This window comes from Aotus nancymaae, unplaced genomic scaffold (genome assembly GCF_030222135.1).
Source record: "Aotus nancymaae isolate 86718 unplaced genomic scaffold, 86718_ANA_hifiasm-v0.15.2.pri h1tg000015l_1, whole genome shotgun sequence".
Lineage (NCBI taxonomy): Eukaryota > Metazoa > Chordata > Mammalia > Primates > Aotidae > Aotus > Aotus nancymaae.
In genome coordinates, this window is record NW_026988427.1 from 3,073,782 (window position 1) to 3,097,684 (window position 23,903).

The following is a 23,903-nucleotide window of genomic DNA, read 5'->3' on the forward strand; positions in this document are numbered from 1 at the left end:
GTTTGTTTTTTTGTTTGTCTGTTTTTAAGACAGAATCTCACTCTGTTGCCCAGGCTGGAGTGCAGTAGTGCAATCTCAGCTCACTACAACCTCCACCTCCCAGGTTCAAGTGATTCTTCAGCCTCCTGAGTAGCTGGGACTACAGGCATACACCACCACACCCAGCTAATTTCTTTTTCTTTTTTTTTTTTCTTATAATTTTAGTAGAGATGGCGTTTCACCATATTAGCCAGGGTGGTGATCCTGACCTCGTGATCCACCCACCTTGGCCTCTCAGAGTGCTGGGATTACAGGTGTGAGCTACCGCTCCCGGCCTCTGTATTGTTTCTTACAATTGCATGTGAATCTACAATTATTTCCATACATTTTTCAATTATAAATAGCTTTTTTTTTGTAATTTTTTTAAATAGAGACATGGTCTCACCATGTTGCCCAGGCTGATCTTGAACTTCTGGATTAAAGCAATCCTCCAGCCTCAGCCTCCCAAAATGCTAGGAATTGATTACAGGTGTGAGCCACTACATCCAACCTATTGTTTTTTATACTTTAGAATTAACATTTTTATTAAAAACTTGCAAATATAGAAGAAAATAATCAGAAAAAATCATCATCCTGAAACAATCTTTTGATGGATTTTTTCCTGACCTTTGTTTCCTACATTCATATGAAAAAAGTGAGGGAAGGGACTAAAAATCAGGATGGTAGGAAGGTAGGAATGTTGCTGTCCCCACCTTCTGTGACATCAGAACTCAATGCTTGAGGGATGCCTGGTGACCACAGGTGGGCGGGAAGGGGGAAAGGTGCCCTTCTGCCTGTTGAGTGAGGGGACCTTGGTCCACCCAAGTCGCCAGATCTAAGGCTATGGCAACCCAGCAAGTGGGCAGCAGGAGGCACGTGGCAGCAGAGCGGGTGGCAGCCCAGCTGCTTGAATGGAGAAGGGGCAGCCACTGTGAGGACAAGAAGCAGGTGAGGCCAGGCCAGGTACATGCTGTTTTCCTCCCATCTGGGCTCCTTTTGCCACTCCAGACAGACGGTAAGGCCCTCAAAGCCCGGAATGAACCTTGGACCCAACTGTCCCTGGATCCTACTCTGGTGGAACACAGCTTACGGGCTTAGGCACTTCTTGCCAGGGCTGTTACTGACACTGTCTTATTAAATTCTCAGCACTGCCAGTAGAAGGTATGTTCCAGGAGGAATGGACTTTTTGTTTAGTTTCCTGCTGAATCCCTAGTGCATAGCATGGTGCTTGGTGCCTAATAGATGCTTAATGAATGAACGAACTAAAGTAAATAGGATAATACTCTTGAATTGGAGAGCTCCTGGAGGATTCATTCTCGGGGCTGAAATTCGAACCTCATGTGGGATTTCATCAAAATGGAAAACACTAACACTTGCTGTATACAGCCTGGTGCTTCCACGACCCATCTCTTAGATGCTGTCAACCTCATTCACAGAGGGTAAACTGAGGCCCAGAAAGACAAAAAGACCATACAGCTGGGACATACCAGGATTTGAAAACACATCTGTCTGATTTTAGTACCCCTTGAAATCAGGTTCATCTGCTATGAGAACCCTGAGCAAGGGTTTATTCTGAGGATAAGAAGAAGCTGTTGAAGGTTTTTAAGCAGAGCAATGAATGAATGACCTCTGCTGTCTCTGTTTTCCAAAGACTTGCTCACTCATTCATTAACTGTACATACACCAAGCACCACCTGTATGCTGGACCTTGTAGTGTATAACGGGGGCCTTCACCAGCACCTGTCATGCTGCAGCTTTTTCTAAAAAGTGTTCCACAGACATCAAAGCCCAGGCATGCTCCTTTTAGAAACTTTAGAGAATTCTGTGGCTTGGAGAAGGCTGCGTACCTTCATCCCCTCCTGGAGACTGATGCTGCTCATTCACGTAAGGAAGGCTCTGAGAAGTCCTGCAGGAAAGAAGTCTGCTCAGCTTTATCACAGCATTTCCCACCTTGATTCTACCAGAGCCACATTGTTCCTTTTTTGAAAGACTTTTCAGTGTATTTCAAAATCCATTTTACAGACGAAGAAACTGAAGCTCAGAGAAATTATTTGGCTCAGGCCCCAAGACGACACAAGGAAAAGGACTCAAACACAATCCTGGTCCTTTTTCCTCCCTTCGCCTCCATGCAGCACAGAATAGAAACCAGCAACAAGAATGCTGGGAAGAAATCAACCTGTAAAGTACATTGATAGAGGACTAGTTAGATACATAGAAGAGCTTCCAGGCCGTGAAAACTCATCAGCCATTTTAAAGATCGAGACAATTAGTGTGTGTCTTTCATGAAAAGATTCCTAAGGAATATTGTTAAGAAAAGAAAAAGGTGGTGCCTGGGGCCCGTGTCCTGCCCTGCTGCAGTAGTGATTACTGGTGTCATGGTAGCTAAAGGAGAAAAAGGGGTTTCGTTTACATGCTGTGAGATCACCGCAAACCTAACTCACTGTGTTGAAACGGGACAAATGCAATAGAACACATTGGGTGGTGTGTGTCTGATCGTGGGTTCTTGTCTCCCCTAAATGCTGCCCCCCTCTAGTTATTGTATTTGTCTGGGCTTTGTAGGACTTCACTAATTTGGTGGTTGCTAGGTGGCCTAGTTTGTGTAAATATAATGTATTGGTCTTTCTCCGTGTTCTTTGAGGTTTTGTTTACAAACTTCTTTTTGTATTGAGAGAAAAATAGCCAAAGCATCTTTGACAGAAGGTTCTGCACCAGGCAAAAAGATCTGAAACATTAGTTTGGGGGGGCCCTCTTCTTAAAGTGGGGATCTTGAACCATCCTTTCTTTTGTATTCCTCTTTACCTATCAGACCAGATCTTCTGTCCTAAAAATGTGTCTTCCACCCTGCCCTCTTTTTCTGTTCACCCCTAAAAGAAAACCTACACACCCACACTCATACACAGTTAACGCTTGGAGTGTCTCCACAACTTTTAAACAACGTATGCAAAAATCCGGAAGAAGCTAGAAACCCTTCATTCCTTGTTCCAGCCTCCTGAATCAAGACCAATACATTTGTTTTGGTGAGCCACCATGTCCGGCCGACCATTTCTTGATGTATTCATGACAAACACTTAAGGCACTGCTGTCTCACTCCTGTAATCCCAGTACTTTGGGCGGCCGTGGTGGGTGGATCACGAGGTCAGTTCAAGACCATCCTGGCCAACACGGTGAAACCCCATCTCTACTAAAATACAAAAAATTAGCCGGGCATGGTGGTGTGTGCCTGCAATCCCAGCTACTCGGGAGGTGGAGGCAGGCGAATCACTTGAAACTGGGAGGTAGAGGTTGCAGTAAGTTGAGATCGTGCCACTGCACTCCAGCCTGGGTGACAGAGCAAGACTTCGTCTCAAAAAAAAAAAAAAAAAAGACACTGCTGTATTTTAGATGAATCAAACCTACTTAATTTTTAATCCTAAAGTAGACAGATGCAATTGGGGGCCTTCCATATAGAAAGCGGGGTCAGGAGGCCAAGAAAGGGAATATGAATGTATATCCAAGTCACTCAGGAACTTTTATGCAGGTGCTAGAAACTTATGTCAAAGTGGCCACCAGATTGTTTAATAGGAGACGAACGAATGTAACTCCATGTTTACTGCTAGAAACCAAAGCTTTGTGTAAAATCTTGAATTTATGGGAGGGAGGGTAGGAAAGCCTGTACCTGTCTGTTCTTTTCCTGATCCCTTTCCCTCATTCGTAAACTGCAGGAGAATGAGCCCCTTTGGGCTTTGGTGACCCCATCACTGGGGTGTGATTATCTGACGGTTGATTTTGCTGTACTGAGTATTTCCTTTCCCATTTTCTAATCATTTATTAACACATGCTGGCTCTTCCCTTCCCTTCTCCTTTCCCTGGGAAACTACAATGAATAAATAAAGACTTATTGGTACAAAAAAAAGAAAAAGAAAAGAAAAAAAAGAAAAAGGACCCTAATATCAAATGTACAGTGTGATAATTTTCTACTGGGTGTACACACAGATCAAGCTATAGAACGTTTCTAGCACCGAGGGAGGTTTTTTCGGGGCTCTGCTCACCTGACATCCCACCCCCCATAGCAGTGATTCTGATTTCTGCCATCATAGCTGAGTTTACTATGTTCTTTAATTTCTTTTATTATTATTATTTTTGTACTTCAAGTTCTGGGATACATGTGCAGAACATGCAAGTTTGTTACAAAGGTATACACATGCCATAGTGGTTTGCTGCACCCATGCACCCGTCATCTACATTAGGTATTTCTCCTAATGCTATCCCTCCCCTTCCCCCAATCCCACAACAGGCCCCAGTGTGTAATGGTCCCCTCCATGTGTCCATGTATTCTCATTGTTCAACTCCCACTTATAAGTGAGAACATGTAGTTTTTGATTCTCTGTTCCTGTGTTAGTTTGCTGAGAATGATGGTTTCCAGCTTCAACTATGTCCCTACAAAGGACATTAACTCATCCTTTTTTATGGCTGCATAGCATTCCATGGTCTATATGTGCCACATTTCTTTATCCAGTCTATCATTGATGGGCATTTGGGTTGGTTCCAAGTCTTTGCTATTGTGAATAGTACCTCAATAAACATACATGTGCATGCATCTTTTTAGTAGAATGATTTATAATCCTTTGGGTATAAATCCAGTAATGGGATTGCTGGGTCAAATGCTATTTCTGGTTCTAGATCCTTGAGGAATTGCCACACTGTCTTCTACAATGGTTGAACTAATTTACACTCCCTCCAACAGTGTAAAATATTACTGTTTCTCCACATCCTCTCCAGCATCAGTTGTTACCTGACTTTTTAATGATCATCATTCTAACTAGCATGAGATGGTATCTCATTGAGGTTTTGATTTGCATCGCTCTAATGACCAGTGGTGATGATGAGCTTTTATTCATACGTTTGTTGGCCTCATAAATGTCTTCATTTGAGAAGTGTCTGTTCATATCCTTTGCCCAGTTTTTGATGGGGTTGTGTTTTTTTCTTGTCAATTTGTTTAAGTTCTTTGTAGATTCTGGATATTAGCCCTTTGTCAGATGGACAGATTGCAAAAATTTTCTCCCATTCCATAGGTTGCCTGTTCACTCTGATGATAGTTTCTTTTGCTGTGCAGAAGCTCTTTCATTTAATTAGATCCCATTTGTCAATTTTAGCTTTTGTTGCCATTGCTTTTGGTGTTTTAGTCATGAAGTCTTTGCCTATGCCTATGTCCTGAATAGTATTGCCTACGTTTTCTTCCAGAGTTTTTATGGTTTTAGGTATTATGGTTAAGTTTTTAATCCATCTTGAGTTAATTTTTGAATAAGGTATAAGGAAGGGTCCAATTTCAGTGTTCTGCATATGGCTAGCCAGTTTTCCCAACATCATTTATTAAATACTAAATCCTTTCCCCATTGCTTGTTTTTGTCATGTTTGGCAAAGATCAGATGGTTGTAGATGTGTGTTGTTATTTCTGAGGCCTCTGTTCTGTTCCGTTGATCTATTTATCTGTTTTGGTACCAGTACCATGCTTTTTTGGTTACTGTAGCCTTGTACTATAGTTTGAGGTCAGGTAAGGTAATGCCTCCAGCTTCGTTTTTTTGCTTAGGGTTGTCTTGGCTATGCAGGCTCTTTTTTGGTTCATATGAAATTTAAATTAGTTTTTTCTAATTAGTGAAGAAAGTCAATGATAGCTTGATGGGGATAGCGTTGAATCCATAAATTACTTTGAGCAGTATGGCCGTTTTCACAATATTGATTCCTCTGGTTCATGAGCATGGAATGTTTTTCCATTTGTTTATGTCTTCTCTTATTTCCTTGAGCAGTGGTTTGTAGTTCTTCTTGAAGAGGTCCTTCACATCCCTTGTAAGTTATATTCCTAGGTATTTAATTTTCTTTGTAACAATTGTGAATGGGAGTTCACTTATGATTTGGTTCTCTGTTTGTCTGATATTGGTGAATAGGAATGCTTGTGGTTTTTGCACATTTATTTTGTATCCTGAGACTTTACTGAAGTTGCTTATCAGCTTAAGGAGATTTTGGACTGAGACAATGGAGTTTTCCAAATATACAATCACATCATCTGCAAACAGAGATAATTTGACTTCCTCTTTTCCTATTTGAATACCTTTATTTCTTTTTCTTGCCTGATTGTCCTGGTCAGAACTTCCAATACTATGTTGAATAGGAGTGGTGAAAGAAGGCATCCTTGTCTTGTGTCAGTTTTCAAAGGGAATGCTTCCAGTTTTTGCCCATTCAGTATAATATAGGCTGTGGGTTTGTCATAAATAGCTCTTATTATTTTGAGATTACATTCCGTCAATACCTAGTTTATTGAGAGTTTTTAGCATGAAGGGATGTAGAATTTTGTCGACGTCCTCTTCTGCATCTATTGAGATAATCATGTGGTTTTTATCATTGGTTCTGTTTGTGTGATGAATTACATTTATTGATTTGCATATGTTGAACGAGCCTTGCATCCCAGGGATGAAGCTGACTTGATCGTAATGGATAAACTTTTGGATGTGCTGCTGAATTCAGTTTGCCAGTATTTTATTGAGGATTTTTGCATCGATGCTCATCAGGGATATTGGCCTGCAATTTCCTTTTTGGATTGTGTCTATGCCAGGTTTTGGTATCAGGATGATGCTGGCCTCATGAGTTAAGGAGGATTCCCTCTTTTTCTATTGTTTCAAATCATTTCAGAAGGAATGGTACCAGCTCCTCTTTGTACCTCTGGTAGAACTTGGCTGTGAATATGTCTGGTCCTGGACTTTCTTTGGTTGGTAGGCTATTAATTACTTCCTCAATTTCAGAATCTGTTGTTGGTCTATTCAGAGATTCGAGTTCTTCCTTGTTTAGACTTGGGAGAGTGTATGTGTCCAGGAATTTATCAATTTCTTCTAGATTTTCTAGTTTATTTGTGTAGAGGTGTTTATAGCATTCTCTGATGGTAGTTTGTATTTCTGTGGAATCAGTGATGATATCCCCTTTATCATTTTTTTATTGCATCTATGGTATTCTTCTCTCTTTTCTTCTTTATTAGCCTGGCTAGTGGTCTATTTTGTTTATTTTTTTCACAAAACCAACTCCTGGATTCATTGATTTTTTGAACAGTTTTTCACGTCTCTATCACCTTCAGTCCTGCTCTGATCTTAGTTATTTCTTGTTGTTTGCTAGCTTTTGAATTTGTTTGCCCTTGCTTCTCTAGTTCTTTTCATTGTGATGGTAGATTGTCAATTTTAGATCTTTCCTGTTTTCTCTTGTGGGCATTTAGTGCTATAAATTTCCCTCTACACACTGCTTTAAATGTATCCCAGAGATTCTGCAATGTTGTCTCTTTGTTCTCATTGGTTTCAAAGAACTTCTTTATTTTTTTCTTAATTTTGTTCTTTACCCAGTAGTCATTCAGGAGCAGGTTGTTCAGTTTCCATGTAGTTGTGTGGTTTTGTGTGAGTTTCTTAATCCTGAGTTCTAATTTGATTGCACTGTTGTCTGAGAGACTGTTTGTTATGATTTCTGTTCTTTTGCATTTGCTGAGGTGTGTTTTACTTCTAATTTTGTGGTTGATTTTAGAATAAGTGTGATGTGATGCTGAGAAGAATATATATTCTGTTATTTTGGAGTGGAGAGTTCTGTAGATGTCCATTAGGTCCACTTGGTCCAGAGCTGAGTTCAAGTCCTGAATATCCTTGTTAGTTTTCTGTCTCGTTGATCTGTCTAATATTGACAGTGGGGTATTAAAGTCTCCCATTATATTGTGTCAAAGTCTAAGTCTCTTTGTAGGTCTCTAAGAACTTGCTTTGTTAATCTGGGTGCTCCTGTATTGGGTGCATGTTTATATTTAGGATAGTTAGCTCTTCTTGTTGCATTGATCCCTTTACCATTATGTAATGCCCATCTTTGTCTCTTTTGATCTTTGTTGGTTTAAAGTCTATTTTATCAGAGACTAGGATTGCAACCCCTGCTTTTTTTTTTTTTTTTCAGCTTCCCATTTGCTTGGTAAATATTCTTCCATTCCCTTATTTTGAGCCTATGTGTGTCTTTGCTCGTGAGATTGGTCTTCTGAATACAGCACATTGATGGGTTTTGACTCTTTATCCAATTTGCCAGTCTGTGTCTTTTAATCAGGGCATTTACACCATTTACATTTAAGGTTAATATTTTTATGTGTGAATTTTATCCTGTCATTATGATACTAGCAGGTTATTTTGCCCATTAGTTGGTGCAGTTTCTTCATAGTGTTGATGATCTTTACAATTTGGTATGTTTTTGCAGTGGCTGGTACCAGTTGTTCCTTTCCATGTTTAGTGCTTCCTTCAGGAGCTCTTGTAAGGCAGGCCTGGTGGTGACAAAAATCTCTCAGCATTCGCTTGTCTGTAAAGAATTTTATTTCTCATTTGCTTATGAAATTTAGTTTGGCTGGATATGAAATTGTAGATTGAAAATTCTTTTCTTTGAGAATGTTGAATATTGGTTCCCACTCTTCTGGCTTGTAGGGTTTCTGCAGAAAGATCCACTGTGAGTCTAATGGGCTTCCCTTTGTGGGTAACCCAACCTTTCTCTTTTGCTGCCCTTAACATTTTTTCCTTCATTTCAACCTTGGTGAATCTGATGATTATGTGTCTTGGGGTTGCTATTCTTGAGAATTATCTTTGTGGTGTTCTCTGTATTTCCTGAATTTGAATGTTGGCCTGTCTTGCTAGGTTGGGGAAGTTCTCCTGGTTAATATCCTGAAGAGTGTTTTCCAACTTGGTTCCATTCTTGCCATCACTTTCAGGTACACCAACCAAATGTAGATTTGGTCTTTTCCCAGAGTGCCATATTTCTTGGAGGCTTTGTTCATTCCTTTTCCTTCTTTTTCTCTAATCTTGTCTTCATTTCATTAAGTTGATCTTCAAACTGTGATATCCTTTTTTCCACTTAATCAATTCAGCTATTGATACTTGTGTATGTCTCGCACAGTTCCTGTGCTGTGTTTTTCAGCTCCATCAGGTTATTTATGTTCTTCTCTAAACTGGTTATTCTAGTTAGCAATTTGTCTAACCCTTTTTCAAGATTTTTAGCTTCCTTGCATTGGGTTAGAACATGCTCCTTTAGCTTGGAGGAGTTTGTTGTTATCCACCTTCTGAAGCCTGCCTCTGTCAATTTATCAAACACATTCTGCATTCAGTTTTGTTCCCTTGCTGGTGAAGAGTTGTGATCCTTTGGAGGAGAAGAGGCATTCTGGTTTTTGGAATTTTCAGCCTTTCTGTGGTGGTTTCTCCCCATCTTTGTGAATTTATCTACCTTTTTTCTTTGATGTTGGTGGCCTTTGGATGGGATTTCTGAGTGAACATACTTTTGTTGATGTTGATGCTATTCCAGTCTCCTCTGCTGCAGGTCTGCTGGAGTTTGCTGGAGGTCCACTCCAGACCCTCTTTGCTCGGGTATAACCAGCAGGAGCTGCAGAACAGCAAAGATTGCTGCCTGTTCCTTCCTCTGGAAGCTTCATCCCAGAGAGCTATCTGCCAGATGCCAGCCAGAGCTCTTCTGTATGATGTGTCTGTCAGCCCCTACTGGGAGTTATCTCCCAATCAGGAGACACAGGGGTCAGGGACCCACTTGAGGAGGCAGTCTGACCCTTAGCAAAGCTCGAATGCTGTGCTGGGAGATCTGCTGCTCTCTTCAGAGCCACTAGGCAGGGATGTTTAAGTCTGCTGAAGCTGTGCCAATAGCTGTCCCTTCCCCCAAGTGCTCTGCCCTAGGGAGATGGAGGTTTTATCTATAAGCCCCTGACTGGAGCTGCTCAGTTTTTTTGTTGTTGTTGTTGTTCTTTTTTTTTCAGAGATTCCTTGCCCAGAGAGGAGGAATCTAGAGAGGCAGTCTGGCCACAGTGGCCTTGCTGTGCTGCGGTGGGCTTTGCCCAGTTTGATCTTCCAGGCCACCTTGTTTACACTGTGAGCGTAAAACTGCCTACTTGAGCCTTAGCAATGGCGAACGCCCCTCCCCCACCAAGCTCAAGGATCCCAGGTTGACCTCAGACTGCTATGCTAGCAGTGAGAATTTCAAGCCAGTGGAACTTAGCTTACTTGACTCTGTGGGGGTGGTACCCACTGAGCTAGACTGCTTGTCTCCTTGGCTTCAGCCCCCTTTCCAGGGGAGTGAACAGTTCTGTCTCACCAGCAATTCAGGTGCCACTGGGGTATGGGGGAAAAAAAAAAAAACTCCTGCAGCTAGCTCAGTGTCTGCCCAAATGGCCACCCAGTTTTGTGCTTGAAACCCAGGACTCTGGTGGCGTAGGCACTGGATGGAATCTCCTAGTCTGTGGGTTGCAAAGACCATGGGAAAAGTGCAGTATCTGGGCCAGTATCCCTCATGGTACAGTCCCTGATGGCTGCCCTTGGCTAGGATAGGGACCCCACACACACACCCCTTGCACTTCCCAGGTGAGGCAACATCCCACCCTGCTTCAGCTTGCCCTCCATGGGCTGCACCTAGTGTCCAACCAGCCGCAATGAGATGAGCAAGTTACCTCAGTTGAAAATGCAGAAATCACCCACATTATGTGTTGATCTTGCTGGGAGTTGCAGACTGTAGCTGTTCCTGTTCGGACATCTTGCCAGCCACTCCTCTATGTTCTTGAATTTCATGTAAATGAAATCATACCATGTATACCTTTGTGCCTGACTTCTTTCACTTATCATTGTGTCTATGAAACTCAACAAGTTGTTGCTATGTAACATGTATTTTTTAAAGTTAATAATAATAATATAGTTGCTAGCATTATAAAGAAAATTATCTGGAGCAAATTGGACAAATCTTTTCCCTTCTTTGTTTAGTAATGGGTCTAAATGTTACAAATGTTACTTCACATACTTGGGTGTGTACAAAATGTATTATTTCTTTAAGGCAAACTAAATCTGACTCAGCCAAAATCTAGTGAGTTTGGGAAAAATTCAATGTCAGTCAATATGCACACACACACAAATGCACACACACATATTTGAAAAACAAGAAAACTTTAAAAGCTATGGTCAAAATTTCCTCATTAGCAAAAAAAGAAGAATTAAACTCAATAATAGAAAGAAAGAAATAATAAAAACAAAATAAGAAATTAATGAAATGTAAAGCAGACAAAATTAATAACCATTTTATTTGATAAAATTTAATTAAAAATTGGAAAACTTCTAAATAGACTAATTAAAAAAAACATAGAGACAAACACAAATTACCAATATCAAGAATGAAAGAAGTCTCTTGTTTCTTCTCTTGACCTCTTTCCTTTATACATTTTTTAAAAAGAATGAAAGATGATTGTTATGACTCTTACAGGCATTAAAAGAATATTAAGGTGATATTAGGAACAACTTGATACCAATACATTTAACTTAGGTGAAATGGACAAATCTTCCTGGGCAGTACAACTTACAAAACTGACTCAAGAAGAAATAGTCTTAATAACTACAGGCCCCAAAATTTTCACCAATAAATTTTATCAATCATTTAAGTTAAAAAAATACCAATTTTACACAATTTATTTCATAAAATAGAGGAGGAAGGAGTTCTTAACTACTCATTTTAAGGGGGCAACAAAACCTTGACACCAAAACTTGACAAACGTATAGGAAAACAAACTTTTTTTTTTTTTTTTTTGAGATGGAATCTTGTTCCGTCAGCCAGGCTGGAGTACAGTGGTGCGATCTTGGTTTACTGCAATCTCTGCCTCCCGAGTTCAAGTGATGCTCCTGCCTCAGCCTCCTCAGTAGCTGGAATTCCAGGCAACTGCCACCATGGACGGCTAATTTTTGCATTTTTAGTAGAGACAGGGTTTCTCCATGTTGGCCAGGCTGGTTTTGAACTCCTGACCTCAAGTGATCTGCCCACCTCGGCCTCCCAAAGTGTTAGGATTACAGGCCTGAGCCACTGCACCTGGCCTAGAAAAAAATTTAAACCAATCTCTTATTAATATAGATGTAAAAAATCTCAAAAAATAGTAACTTATCAAATCACATGATAATATAAAAAGGCTAGCTAATGCATCATGAACAACTAGCGTTTACTGAAGAAACTCATTTGGCTCCACATTTAAAATGCAATTAATGCAATTTACTACAAAAAGGGGAACAAATATAATTGCTCAGTGGGCACAAAAAGGCATTTCACTAATTCAGCCTTCATTCATGTTAAAATTCTTAGAAAACTAGGAATAGAAAAAAAAATTCTTCCACCTGATAAAAGTGACAATGAAAAATCAGCAATTAACACCTCACTTACTAGTGAAAACGTCCACTCTTTCCCTCTAAGATATGAAATAAGATAAGGATGCTCCATTTTACCACTTCTATTTAATATTTTACTGTGATTTTAGTCAACACACAAGTTAAAGGAAAAAAGACAAATGACTTTTTTAAAGATAAAGAATGGAAGGGATAACATAAAACTTTCTTCATGAATAACCTGATTTTCTATATATGAAATCCTAAACTATTAGAATTAATTAAGTCACAGTATACAAACTCAATTGTATTTTGATAGACTAGCAACAAACAATTGGGAAATGAAAAATTTTAAATATCACTTATAATAGCATAAAAAATAAACACAATACTTTGGAAAGATGTGCAAGACCTCTACACTTGAAAACCGCAAAACATTGTTAAACAAAATTAAATAAAAATTTAATGGAGAGATGTACCATGTTCATGGATTATAAAGATACAATATTTTAAAGATATTATTTCTTACCAAATTAACTATAGATTCAGTGTAATACCAACCAAAATTTCAGTAAGGTTTTTTGTGTGTGATAGGAGCTGAAAAAGATGACCCTAAAGTATGTATTAAAATGCAAAGGACATAGGATAACCAAAACAAGTTTGGAAAGGAATAAAGTTGAAAAACTCACACTCTCTGATTTCAAGTTTCAGTACAAAGCTACAGTAATAGTGTGGTTATCATGTAAGACAGATATTTTAAAAAATCAATAGAACATAGTAGTGACAGTGTAGTCATTATGTACAGAATTATGTTCCCCAAAATTTATATATTGAAGCCCTAATCCCCAAAGTGACTATATTTAGAGATAAGGCCTTCAAGGAGGCAATTAAAATTAAATGGGGTCATAACGATAGGACTATGATTTCATAGAATCGATGTTCTTCTAGGAGTAAGACACAATGAGGATATGCAAACATTGAGAGACTTCATCAAAAACCAACTGTGCCAGCACCTTGATCTTGGACTTCCAGCCTCAAGCAATGTGAGAAAATTAAGTTCTGTTGTTGAAGGTACTCAGTTTGTGATATCCTGCTATGGCAGCCCTAAGAGAGTAATACAGATTTAGTACTAATGTAAAAATAGATATATAGATCAATGAAACAAAACAGAATCTACAAATAAATCCAAGTAATACATGGTGAATATATTTTTGACAAAGACAATAATGTAATTCAATGAGGAAAATATTAATCTTCTAAAACATAATTGTAGAACAACTGGACGTTCATACAAAAAACTTAATCCCTACTTCCCATCAAATACAAAAATTAATTCAAAATGGATCATACTCTTCAATGTAAAAGTTAAAATGATGAAATGTCTAGAAGAGGAAAACGTCTTCACAACCTTGAAGAAGGCAAAATTTCCTAAACAACACATAAAAAGCACAATCACAAAAGGAAAAACTTTGGTGAAATGGTCTTCATCAAAACTGAAACTTTTTAATTTTCAAGACACTGGTAAGAGCGTGAAAAGACAAGATGCAGACTTGTAGAAAATATATTCACAATCCAAATATCTGTCAAAGGACTCATGCCCAGCAAACGTAAAAAAAGCTATTACAACTTAAGAAGAAAAGATAAATGTCCAATTAAAAAACAGGTGAAAGACCTAAATAGTCACACCACAAAAAAGATACATGAATTATGAATGCTCAATAAGCACATGACAAGATGCTCAACATCATTAATCATTAGGGAAATGCATATGAAAACTAGATTGAGATGTCACTACACAAGCAAAATGCCTGAAATTAAGACTGGGACATTTTGGGAGACTGAGGCGGAAGGATCACTTGAGTTCAGGAGTTCAAGACCAGCCGGGGCAACATAATGAGACCTCATCTCCACTAAAAACAATTTTTTAAGTTAGCCAGGCATGGTGATGCACACCTGTAGTCCCAGCTATTCAGGAGGCTGAGGTGGAAGGATGGCTTGAGCAGGGAAGTGAAGGCTGCAGTGAGCCAAGATCACACCGCTGCATTCCAGCATGGGTGACAGAACAAGATCTGTTCTCAAAAAAGTAAAAAAGATTGACAATACCAAATGTTGATGAGGATGTGGAGCAACTGGAACTCTCATGAATTGCTAATGAGAATGAAATATAGTACAAACACCTTGGAAAACAGTTTGGTGGTTTATTCTAAAATTAAACATACATTTACTATATAACCCAGTATTTGCATTTCTGAATATTAACCCAAGAGAAATATGAACATATGTTCACACAAGGATTTGTATATGAGTGTTCATAGCACTTTTATTCATAATATCCCCAAACTGGAAACAACCCAAAATCCATCAACAGGTAAAGAAACTAATTGTACAATATTCAGTGTCCATATAATATAAATAACTCTTCAATAAAATACACAATATACTCATCAATAAAATTGAGCACAAAAAATTGAGGCATTTCAAAAATGTTACCTTAAACAAAAGAAACTAAATGCAAAAGCACACACACTGTGTAATTCCATTTATACAAGGTTATAGAACAGGCAAAACTACTCACAGCGACAGAGAACAGATTAATGGTTCTCTCCAGGCAGGGCAGGAGTGAAGATGGGATTGTTAGCAAAAGGGCATGAGGGAACTATGATGATGAAAATGTTCTACATCTTGATTGGGGTGATAGTCTACAGGTATAGACATTTATCAAAACTCATCAGACTATACATTTTAAATGTGTGCATTTTGTTGTATGTAAATTATACCACAAAAAAGTTGATTGCTTTTAAAGATCAATTAAAACAAAAAATGTTTAAATGAGAGAAAACACAAATTGAACATTAGTAACTTGCCATGTTATCTATTTCTTCAAAGTTTGGGAGCTTTGTAGTAAGCAAGTGTGACTTAGATAACTAGAACAAAAGTTAAGCTCAAAAAACTGTCTTATAAGCACTCTCATGCCTGGCCCTTTGTGATGGAAGTAGGGGGAGCTGGAGAGAATTCATCCTAACGTTCTTCTTCCTCCTCCTCTTCTTGCACCCTAGACACTGTTGACATTGCTGATCTTGGTGCTGTACTTGAGCACAGGGATATCGGGTGAGCGTTCTGGAATCTGAGAAAAGAGGAACCAAATCCACGTGAAGCTGGGTGGAGTATTCCAAAGATGGTTGCATGTTAAGGGGACCTCCATAACCTGTCTTCTCCTACTGACCCTTCATTGCACTGGGATGACAGACCATGTTTATTTCAATTAGTGCCCATTTGCTCTTAAGAGGTGATGTTTGTGCCTGTTTCAGGAAGGAGCTGGGAGGTGTCAGAAAGGATCCGAATATGTGACTACTACCAGAATCTTGGCGCTTCCCAGGTAACATATCCAGCAAGGTACTGAGATGAGGCAATCTGGGAATGCTTTCCAGAGGAGGTGTCATTGGCACCATGGGTCATGAAAGATAAGTAGGAGCTGGCCAAATGCAGAAGGTGGGGACAGGTACTATAAGCACAATGAATAGCACATGCAAAGGCCCAGGGATCTTTTTGAAACCAGTGGGGGCAGGGAGGAGGGTCCTATCTGAGAAAGCACAAGATGCCACTTGGGTGTCTGCTTTCCAGGGACTTGAATATCAGACCGATGAGCCCTCGGAAGAACCAATAAAGGCCATCAGGAACTTGAAGAACTTGCACGTCTTCTTGGAGAAGCTAGAGAAAGAGGTGCAAGAGCTGGAGCAGCTCGTGCGGGACCTGGAACTGTGGCTGGATGTTCTTTAAGTCAGCACTGCTCCACACTTAAAAGTCACATGTGAGGGGCAGGTCTGGGGCCTGGGGAGAGCACAAAGGGGGAAGGGGTTGCCAGGGGTTTCTCTAAGCAGGGCAGAGCTCTGACTCTTGAAGTTCCAAGCAGGCAAGAAAATAAAGTAGTTGGGAAATGAAGTCCACTGTTGACAATCATGAATGCTGACAGAAACAGCCTTGGGGGAACACCAGAGCCCGGCAGAGATATCCTCCCTGGCACCATGACGTGGCCCCCTGGAACTAACATGAGCTTCAGAGCCAGCCAAGGGTTCAGGACTCTTCTATTTTCTTGAGACATTATGTAAGTTTCCTTAACCTGAGACTGAGTTTCCTCACATATAAAAATCAGGGAAACACACTTTGCCTTATAAGAAGATAATATGTCTAGGGTGTGTTTACAGAGTGTATCTGGCACATAGCGGGTATCAGATAAACAGCTCTTCCTTTTTCACATGTCTCTTTCTTCCTCCCTGGAGTGTGGCAGGAGGATACTAGTTCTGGCTGAGTGTGTGGATATTATGGGGCATTCAACCATCTGACTGTGCTGGTGGAAGTATACGTTCCAGAAATCTCTATTTGGTGATAACTATCAAATTTACAAATGCATTTTCTCTTTGACCCAACAGTCTGCTTCAAGGAATTTATCCCACAGCTACATTTTCCCACACATCAAATTCCATATGTATAAGATTATTCACCCCAGCTTTATCTGCAACAGAAAAAGAAATGGAAGCAATCTAAATGATACCAGGAGGGCTCTGGTTATATAAATTATGGTAGAGCCAGACAATGAACAATCATGTAGCTATAAAAGAGAATAAGGAAGCTTTCTACTGTGGCGTGAATATGGGTGACCCCCAAAATGCATATATTGGAACCTAATGCCCAATGTGATGGTGTTAAGAGGTGGAGCCTTTAGGAGGTGATTAGGTCATGAGGATTCTGCCCTCATTAGTGAAACTAATGCCATTATATTAATAATTAATACAGGATTGTTAGTGTCATTATATTAATAATAGAGTCTTGAGGAGCCTGTTTGCTCCTTCCATCATGTGAGGACACAGCTGAAGGTGCCTGTTATGAGGAACACGTGTTCACCAGACACTGAATCTGCTGGTGCCTTGATCTTGGACTTCCCAGCCTCCAGGACTGTGAAAAATAAATGTGTGTTATTTACAAATTACCCATTCTAAGGTATTTTGTTATAACTGCCCAAATGGATGGGGCACTTTCCTCTTGCTGCGATGGGAAAGCCTGCAAGATATGTAGTCAAGTGAAAAAAATTAAGGTGTAGGCCGGGCACGGTGACTCACACCTGTAATCCCAGCACTTTGGAAGGCCAAGGCAGATAAATCACTTGAAGTCAAGAGTTTGAGACCAGCCTGGCCAACATTGTGAAACCCCATCTCTACCAAAAATACCAAAAAAAAAAAAAAAATAGCCCAGCATGGTGGCATGCACCTGTAATCCCACTTACTTGGGAGGCTAAGGAAGGAAAATGGTTTGAACCCTGGAGGCGGAGGCTGCAGTGAGCTGAGATGGTGCCATTGCACTCCAGCCTGGGCAACAGAGTGAGATTCCATCTCAAAAAAAAAAAAAATTAAGGTGCAAAAAGAGGGCAGAAGATAAGAATATATATTTTGTTGTTGATATTGGTGATGATGATGATGATGTTATTAAATATCCATAAAAACTCTAGAAGGATACAACCCTGCCTAGGGGTGAGGGAATTTGAAACTGGGCAGATGTATAACAAGGATGGGAGGAAACTTTTCAGTATATTTCTCATACTTTCTTGTTTTCACACTATCTGCATGTTTTGCTTATTCAAATATTTTTGAAAAACAAATTTCTATTTTACTTGCAGACAAGGACTGGAATATATGTATACAATCAAAAATAACAGTATTACTATGATGAAATTATGAGTGAATTGATTTTTTTAAATAATTCCAAAAGGAAACGCTTCTCTATTGATTATTTTGATTAAACAATGATCATTTTTATGTAAGATTCTCCTTTTTCCCATTAGCTCCAGGAAACTTAGAGTTTAGTTGTTCATTACTGGAATTGTATCAGCCTCATTATTTGGGGTTATTTATTTTCCCCTTTCTATGACTTTTTTGTTTTCTGTTTTGATGGACTTATTATACATGTACCAATTATTAGAGCCACCTGAAATCTTTGGATAGTCATGAGGGTTTCAATTACACTAATCTCAGAGGACATTTGACTTACAGGGGATGGTACAGCAATTTGTTTGCCAGGAGGGATTAATCAATTGCCATTTGGGATGGAAAAAGTCTTTGCAAATTATGATCCCAATTTTCCACTTTGAATATTTGGCAGGGGATTGGGACCAGAATCTAATTTTTCCCATTTGCAGCTATTTCAGCAAGAGTTCTAGGGGAAGGATCTGAATGACATTTGCTTGCATTTATAGTTACATATTACCATACAGTAGTTATGTATGTTTTTACATTATATTTATATATTACATATACTTATATGTTTATATTGTATATAAGATACAGTTATAAATATATTGATAAAATATGTATTTTATACATGTATACAAAACTGGGGGATACGTTTTTAAAAAAAGAAAATGAGGGCTGAGCACGGTGGCTCACGCCTGTAATCCCAGCAAGCAAGCATTTGGGAGGTCCATGTGGGTGGATCATGAGGTCGGGAGTTCGAGACCAGCCTGACCACCATGGTGAAACGCCGTCTCTACTAAAAATACAAAACTTAGCTGGTCATGGTGGTGCATGCCTCTAATCCCAGCTACTCAGGAGGCTGAGGCAGGAGAATCGCTTGAACCCAGGAGGCGGAGGTTGCAATGAGCCAAGAGCATGCCACTGCACGCCAGCCTGGGTAACAGAGTGAGATTATAATCTCAAAAAAAAGAAAATGGGGTTAGGCACAGTGGCTCACGCCTGTAATCTCAGCACTTTGGGAGGCCGAGGCAGGCAGATGACTTGAGGTCAGGAATTCGAAACTAGCCTGGCCAACATGATGCAACCCATCTCTACTAAAAATACAAACAAAATAGCCAGGATTCATGGCATGTGCCTATAATCCCAGTTACTTGGGAGGCTGAGGCAGGAGAATCTCTTGAACCCGGGAGGCAGAGATTGCAGTGAGCCGAGATCTCGCCATTGCACTCCAGCCTAGGCGACAGAGTGAGACTCTGCCTCAAAAAAAAAAAAATGGAACTTAAACCCTTGAGCAGTTAAACCACCTCTGTGGGTATTAGAGCCTCTGAGGCAGAGGAGCTAACTATTTGGGCACCTCCCTTGTCCCCACCATGCTGGTGTGGTCCCCTAACCCATTGATAGTGGCTACTTTTGGTGTGTTGGCTTGTGAGCCCATAAAGAACAGGGAGTCACTTGGAATAACTCAGGGAGTTTATTGTGGTGCTACAAGGGAGCCAGAATCGCCCCCAAAACTAGGGGGATACCAGGACCTGGGATTGTGGAGACTGGAGCAGGGAGGTCTTTGAGAGTTCAGCATGGCTCCAGTGCCCAGCTGCGGGAATCCTGGAGCTTTCCTCCAGCACGCCACCTTTATGTTGCCGCTCTCCGATGTTGGCTTCCTTTGTGTGTGTGCCCCATCTCTTCCTGCTTCCAAGCTTCGTATCTCATCTTCAACTCTGCGCTTCTGCTTCTGATTCATCATAATTCTGATTTGCCCCTAGCCCCCTGTGTCTGCTCCCACACTTACCTTCCAACTTCTACTGACTGTGATTCTGCCCACATTCCCCAAGTCAAATCCCAGGAGAGGCAGGTGGGATATGACTGACCCATCTCATTGGCTGGGGCTCCTGCGCCAAGCCAGGCTCTACACACCAGCCTGACTTTGGGATGACCTTGGGGTGATTGCCATGATGCAATCAGCAGTAGCAGGAGGGAGAGGGGAGGACCAAGTGATCCAGAACAGAGCTACTTCAAACAGGAAGCAGCCTGGGGCCATTTCCTTCCACGGGACTCTGGGCTGTTCTAAGATGCCTTGACACATCACCCAAGGTGGTCATGAATGTGGCAGAGAGTATACTTCCGTGTCCTGAGGGTCAATACCAGGGCAGCAGAATTGCATGAGACAGACACTCAAAGGTCAGACCCTGGGCAGATTCCCAGACCTGAGCTAGGGCCAGTGTGAAGGGAGGCAGATAAAAACAATTGCCAAGAATGAGGTGGGAGGTGCTTCCCAGAGTCCCCATAGGTGAATGGGCGGGCCGGCCTGCCTCAAAAGCACAAAATAATAATTGGGGGATAGTTCACCATTCCTGGGTGTGAAAAAATACAAATGACACACTTAAAAGGAAGCATGTTACTGCCTTTATGACTTTGAAGTCTGTTATGGTTTGGATGGGGTTAGCAAAATGCTTCCCCATAGACCTATTAAGAAGCTCACTTTCATATCGACAAAGTAGATTTCCCTTTGGGAGAGAGAATGTTCTTTGCTTGAGGAGGCCACTATTCACAGCTCCTTCCATTCAATGAAGAAATGTTTATTGGGCCATGCATGTGCCAGCTGCTGGGAACGAGAAGTTTATAGGCTAATGGGGGAAACAAAAAAACAAGTAGAAAAGTCAAGACAAGGTGATTTCAGAGGATAACAAACAAGACCACTTAGCAAGCACTGCAGTTTTCCACGTGAGAATTGGAGGCTTGGCATAGACTGCTAGGCTGGAGCTGGCAAGGAACGTGGAGACTCAGGGTGCAGTAAGTTTAATCCACCCAGCCAGGGAGTTGGGTCTAGACAGCTACTCGCCAGGCCTTGGGACTTCTGAGCCATGATTTTAGGTACTGACCCAGCTAGCCCACGAGAGTACAATGGAAGAGACAGGCTTGGTCTTGTTAAAAGGAAAGTGGCCAGTTGGGAAAAATGTCACGAAGACCCGATTATCTGCCTTTCTTTTCTTTGTTTTAGGCACCTGGAGCATGAGGTCAGCGTCAGAGATCATTAAAAATGTTTAATTAATTTTAATTGATGGCTTTCTCCCCCACCTCTCTTTTCCTTCATGGGTATATTGGCAACCTTCCTCATCCTCCCTCAGGTTCTCCTATTTTGCTTACATTGGTTTATTCCAGATTTTTCTTTTGTCTGCTTTTTTTATTGTTTTTCATCAGCTCGTTTTTTCTTCCTTTAACATGTATAATGAGGGGAAAAAAATCACAATCATTCAGATTATTCACCTTTTAAAGATAAGAATCTGATACTCTAGACAAAAACTGGATGCAGTAAAGGCTACCTGTGTGACAGCATATGTGTTTCTTAAGAATATAAGTCTTATTCGGAGGAAATAATAAAATTGTGATAGCTGACATTTAGAGCATGCTTCCTGTGTATCATTCCTGTGTTAGGGTTTAGTCAAGTGCTATTGCTTTTTCTAGATTATGAGGTAGAAACTGTGGCACAGAGAGATTGCATCATGGTTAACATCACATGCTCAGTAAGTGGGGAGCCAGGATTCTAACCTGTCTGGCATCAGAGCCCTCACTCTAAATCCGTGTAATCAGTGCTCTTCACAGCCTACCCTCCATCCAACCCAGCCAAGATGATGTCTTTTCTCTCTGGAAAAGTCCTCGCTTTATTGTTAAGTAATCATATGCCGATTAAATTTATAAGGCCATAAATATTCATTGCATGCTACTACATGTAGGGTACACATATACAGAGAAGTAGAGATCACGTTCCCTGCCTACTCAGAGCTTGTCTTTCTGCTGGAAAGCCAAGAAGCAAACATGGGGGAAGTGAAATCTCTATGTTGATTTACAAGCCATTGGATGCAGTGCCAAAGGCACCTAATTAATTGCCAATGAGCTACATAAATATTTATTGGCCTAACTAAGAGTTCAAGGAAGGGATAGAGCGCTTGGGTTGGCACTAAAATGAAAATCTGCTAGAACAGCTATACAAAAATGCTGGAACTTACACCAGGCTATGGCCAAGAGGAAATCACAGGGAAACTGGAGAGAGAATGATGGGGTGAGGGCAGAAAGGAATCACATCCCAGGTGTGGGTGTTCAGCCTCAATGTAAGGACCCGATCCCAGGTCTCAGAGAAGATGTGTGGACAGGCTTCCAAAGGTCTGTGACAATCAGGTTGGCAGTAAACAGCAACAACAAAAACCTCTGAGAAGCAAGGATCTGGGCTCCGCTCAATCTACTGCAAGACCAGAATGTCCATTTCCTGTCTGCATGTCCTATTTTTGATGGTGTCAAATAAAAATGTGGATTTCATTTGTTTTCTTAATCCACAAATTGGTTCAACAGAATTGTGAAATGCAATAAATCCAATTTGGCTCCAATCTGGCTGTCAGGAGGACAATTGAGGGAGATGAGGGATGGAGCCAAAGAAGACACGTTTCCTGGGCCACCCAATTTTTTTGTTGTGACATTCCCATGAGAGAATGCGTCGCTGCCTGAGGGCAGGGGAAGACAGAAGGCAGGGGCTTCATCCAGACCCTGAGCCTGCCTTCTTAGTAGAAGGGCCATGCCCTTAGCAGGAAGGGTATGGAGTCTCTGTGTGCTTGGGCCAAATCACTCCCTACCTCAGAGCCTTTGTCTCCTCCTCTGTCCTATACAGCTACTCCCACTTCCTCCAAGCAGCTGCTGGGATATGAAGAGGGTGCAATGACCATAAAGCTGAGTGTAGAAACCTAGCAGATGCTTAGGACAAGACAGCATAATAGAAAAAACAGGTAGCTCTAGTCCCAGATTCAGTTACATTTGGGGACATGAACTACATCTCTTCATCTGTCTACTCGGCTTGCCTCTGGGCTGGCCCCATTCTCAGGCAGGCCAACCCCACTGTGAGGCAGGGTGGCTTCAGAAGTGCCAGGCTATCCTATCATATCTGCCAAGCCTGGCCAGAAGGAAGGAAATGCTTCTTCCCCAGTGACTGTGACCAAAGTCCTGCAGTTGGGCCTTGTCTCGCAGACTATGTCACACGCCCATTCCTGAGCTAAGCCTTGTGGCTGACGGGATGCACCACTCTGATTGGCCAGACCTGTGTCCTCCGCCCATCCCTCCAGCCAGGGACACAGTCAGCCCTATGGAAGCACTGACCGAATGGAGGAACTGTGGCTTTCCTAGGGATACTGGGGTGCTGTCCCCAAAAGGGGACAAATAAATGCTAGGAAAAAAAATCAAAATACTTTGTTAATGTATCAATAATAACAATTATTTACATTTTCATCATACTTTGGTGGAGTAGAAAGTGTTTTCTCAGCTGTAGTATCTCACTGGGACCTTAGCTCATCTAGACAAGTTAGACAAGTGATCTTTTTTTTTTGATTTAGAGTCTCTCTCTGTCACCCAGGCTGGAGTATAGTGGTGTGATCTTGGCTCACTGGAACCTCTGCCTCATGAGTTCAAGCAATTTTCCTGTCTTAGCCTCCTGAGTAGCTGGGATTACAGGTGTGTGCCACTATGCCCCACTAATTTTTGTATTTTTAGTAGAGTCGGGGTTTCACCATGGTGGTCGGGCTGATCTTGAACTCCTGACCTCATGATCCACCTGCCTCGGCCTTCCAAAGTGCTGGGATTAAAACAGCCCTGGGCCCAAGTGATCTTTTTTTTAAACTAGGCTCAAAGGCACGAGCCTGCTACAGTTTATTCTGCCTTTGAGCCTAGAGTAAGTGCATGTCAGAGGAGGTAGCATGAAGGACCTGAAAGAACCAGGCTTTGGGAGTCAAACAGACCTAGGGCTAGCCCTGTCCCTCACCCCTGCTTCTCCACCGTGTGACCTCAGACAGGTGGACTCTATCCTTCTGATCCCCATTCTGCTTGCCTATAAAATGGAATATGTGTATACATCTCCTGGGCCTATTGAGAGGACTGAGTAATAAGCACCAATTTTTATTTAGTGTTTACTATGTTCCAGATGCTATTCTAAGTGTTTTAGGGGCATAACCTTATT

At 41.0% G+C, this 23,903-nt stretch overlaps 1 protein-coding gene across 1 annotated transcript; it reads left to right on the plus strand.

Moving 5' to 3' along the window:
- Positions 1-861: 861 nt before the first annotated feature.
- SMIM23 (small integral membrane protein 23) lies at positions 862-16,064 on the plus strand. The gene is given in 4 exon segments (XM_021672192.1): positions 862-966; positions 15,230-15,281; positions 15,482-15,549; positions 15,795-16,064. Coding segments are annotated over 4 exon segments (495 nt in total).
- The last annotated feature ends 7,839 nt before the right edge of the window (positions 16,065-23,903 follow it).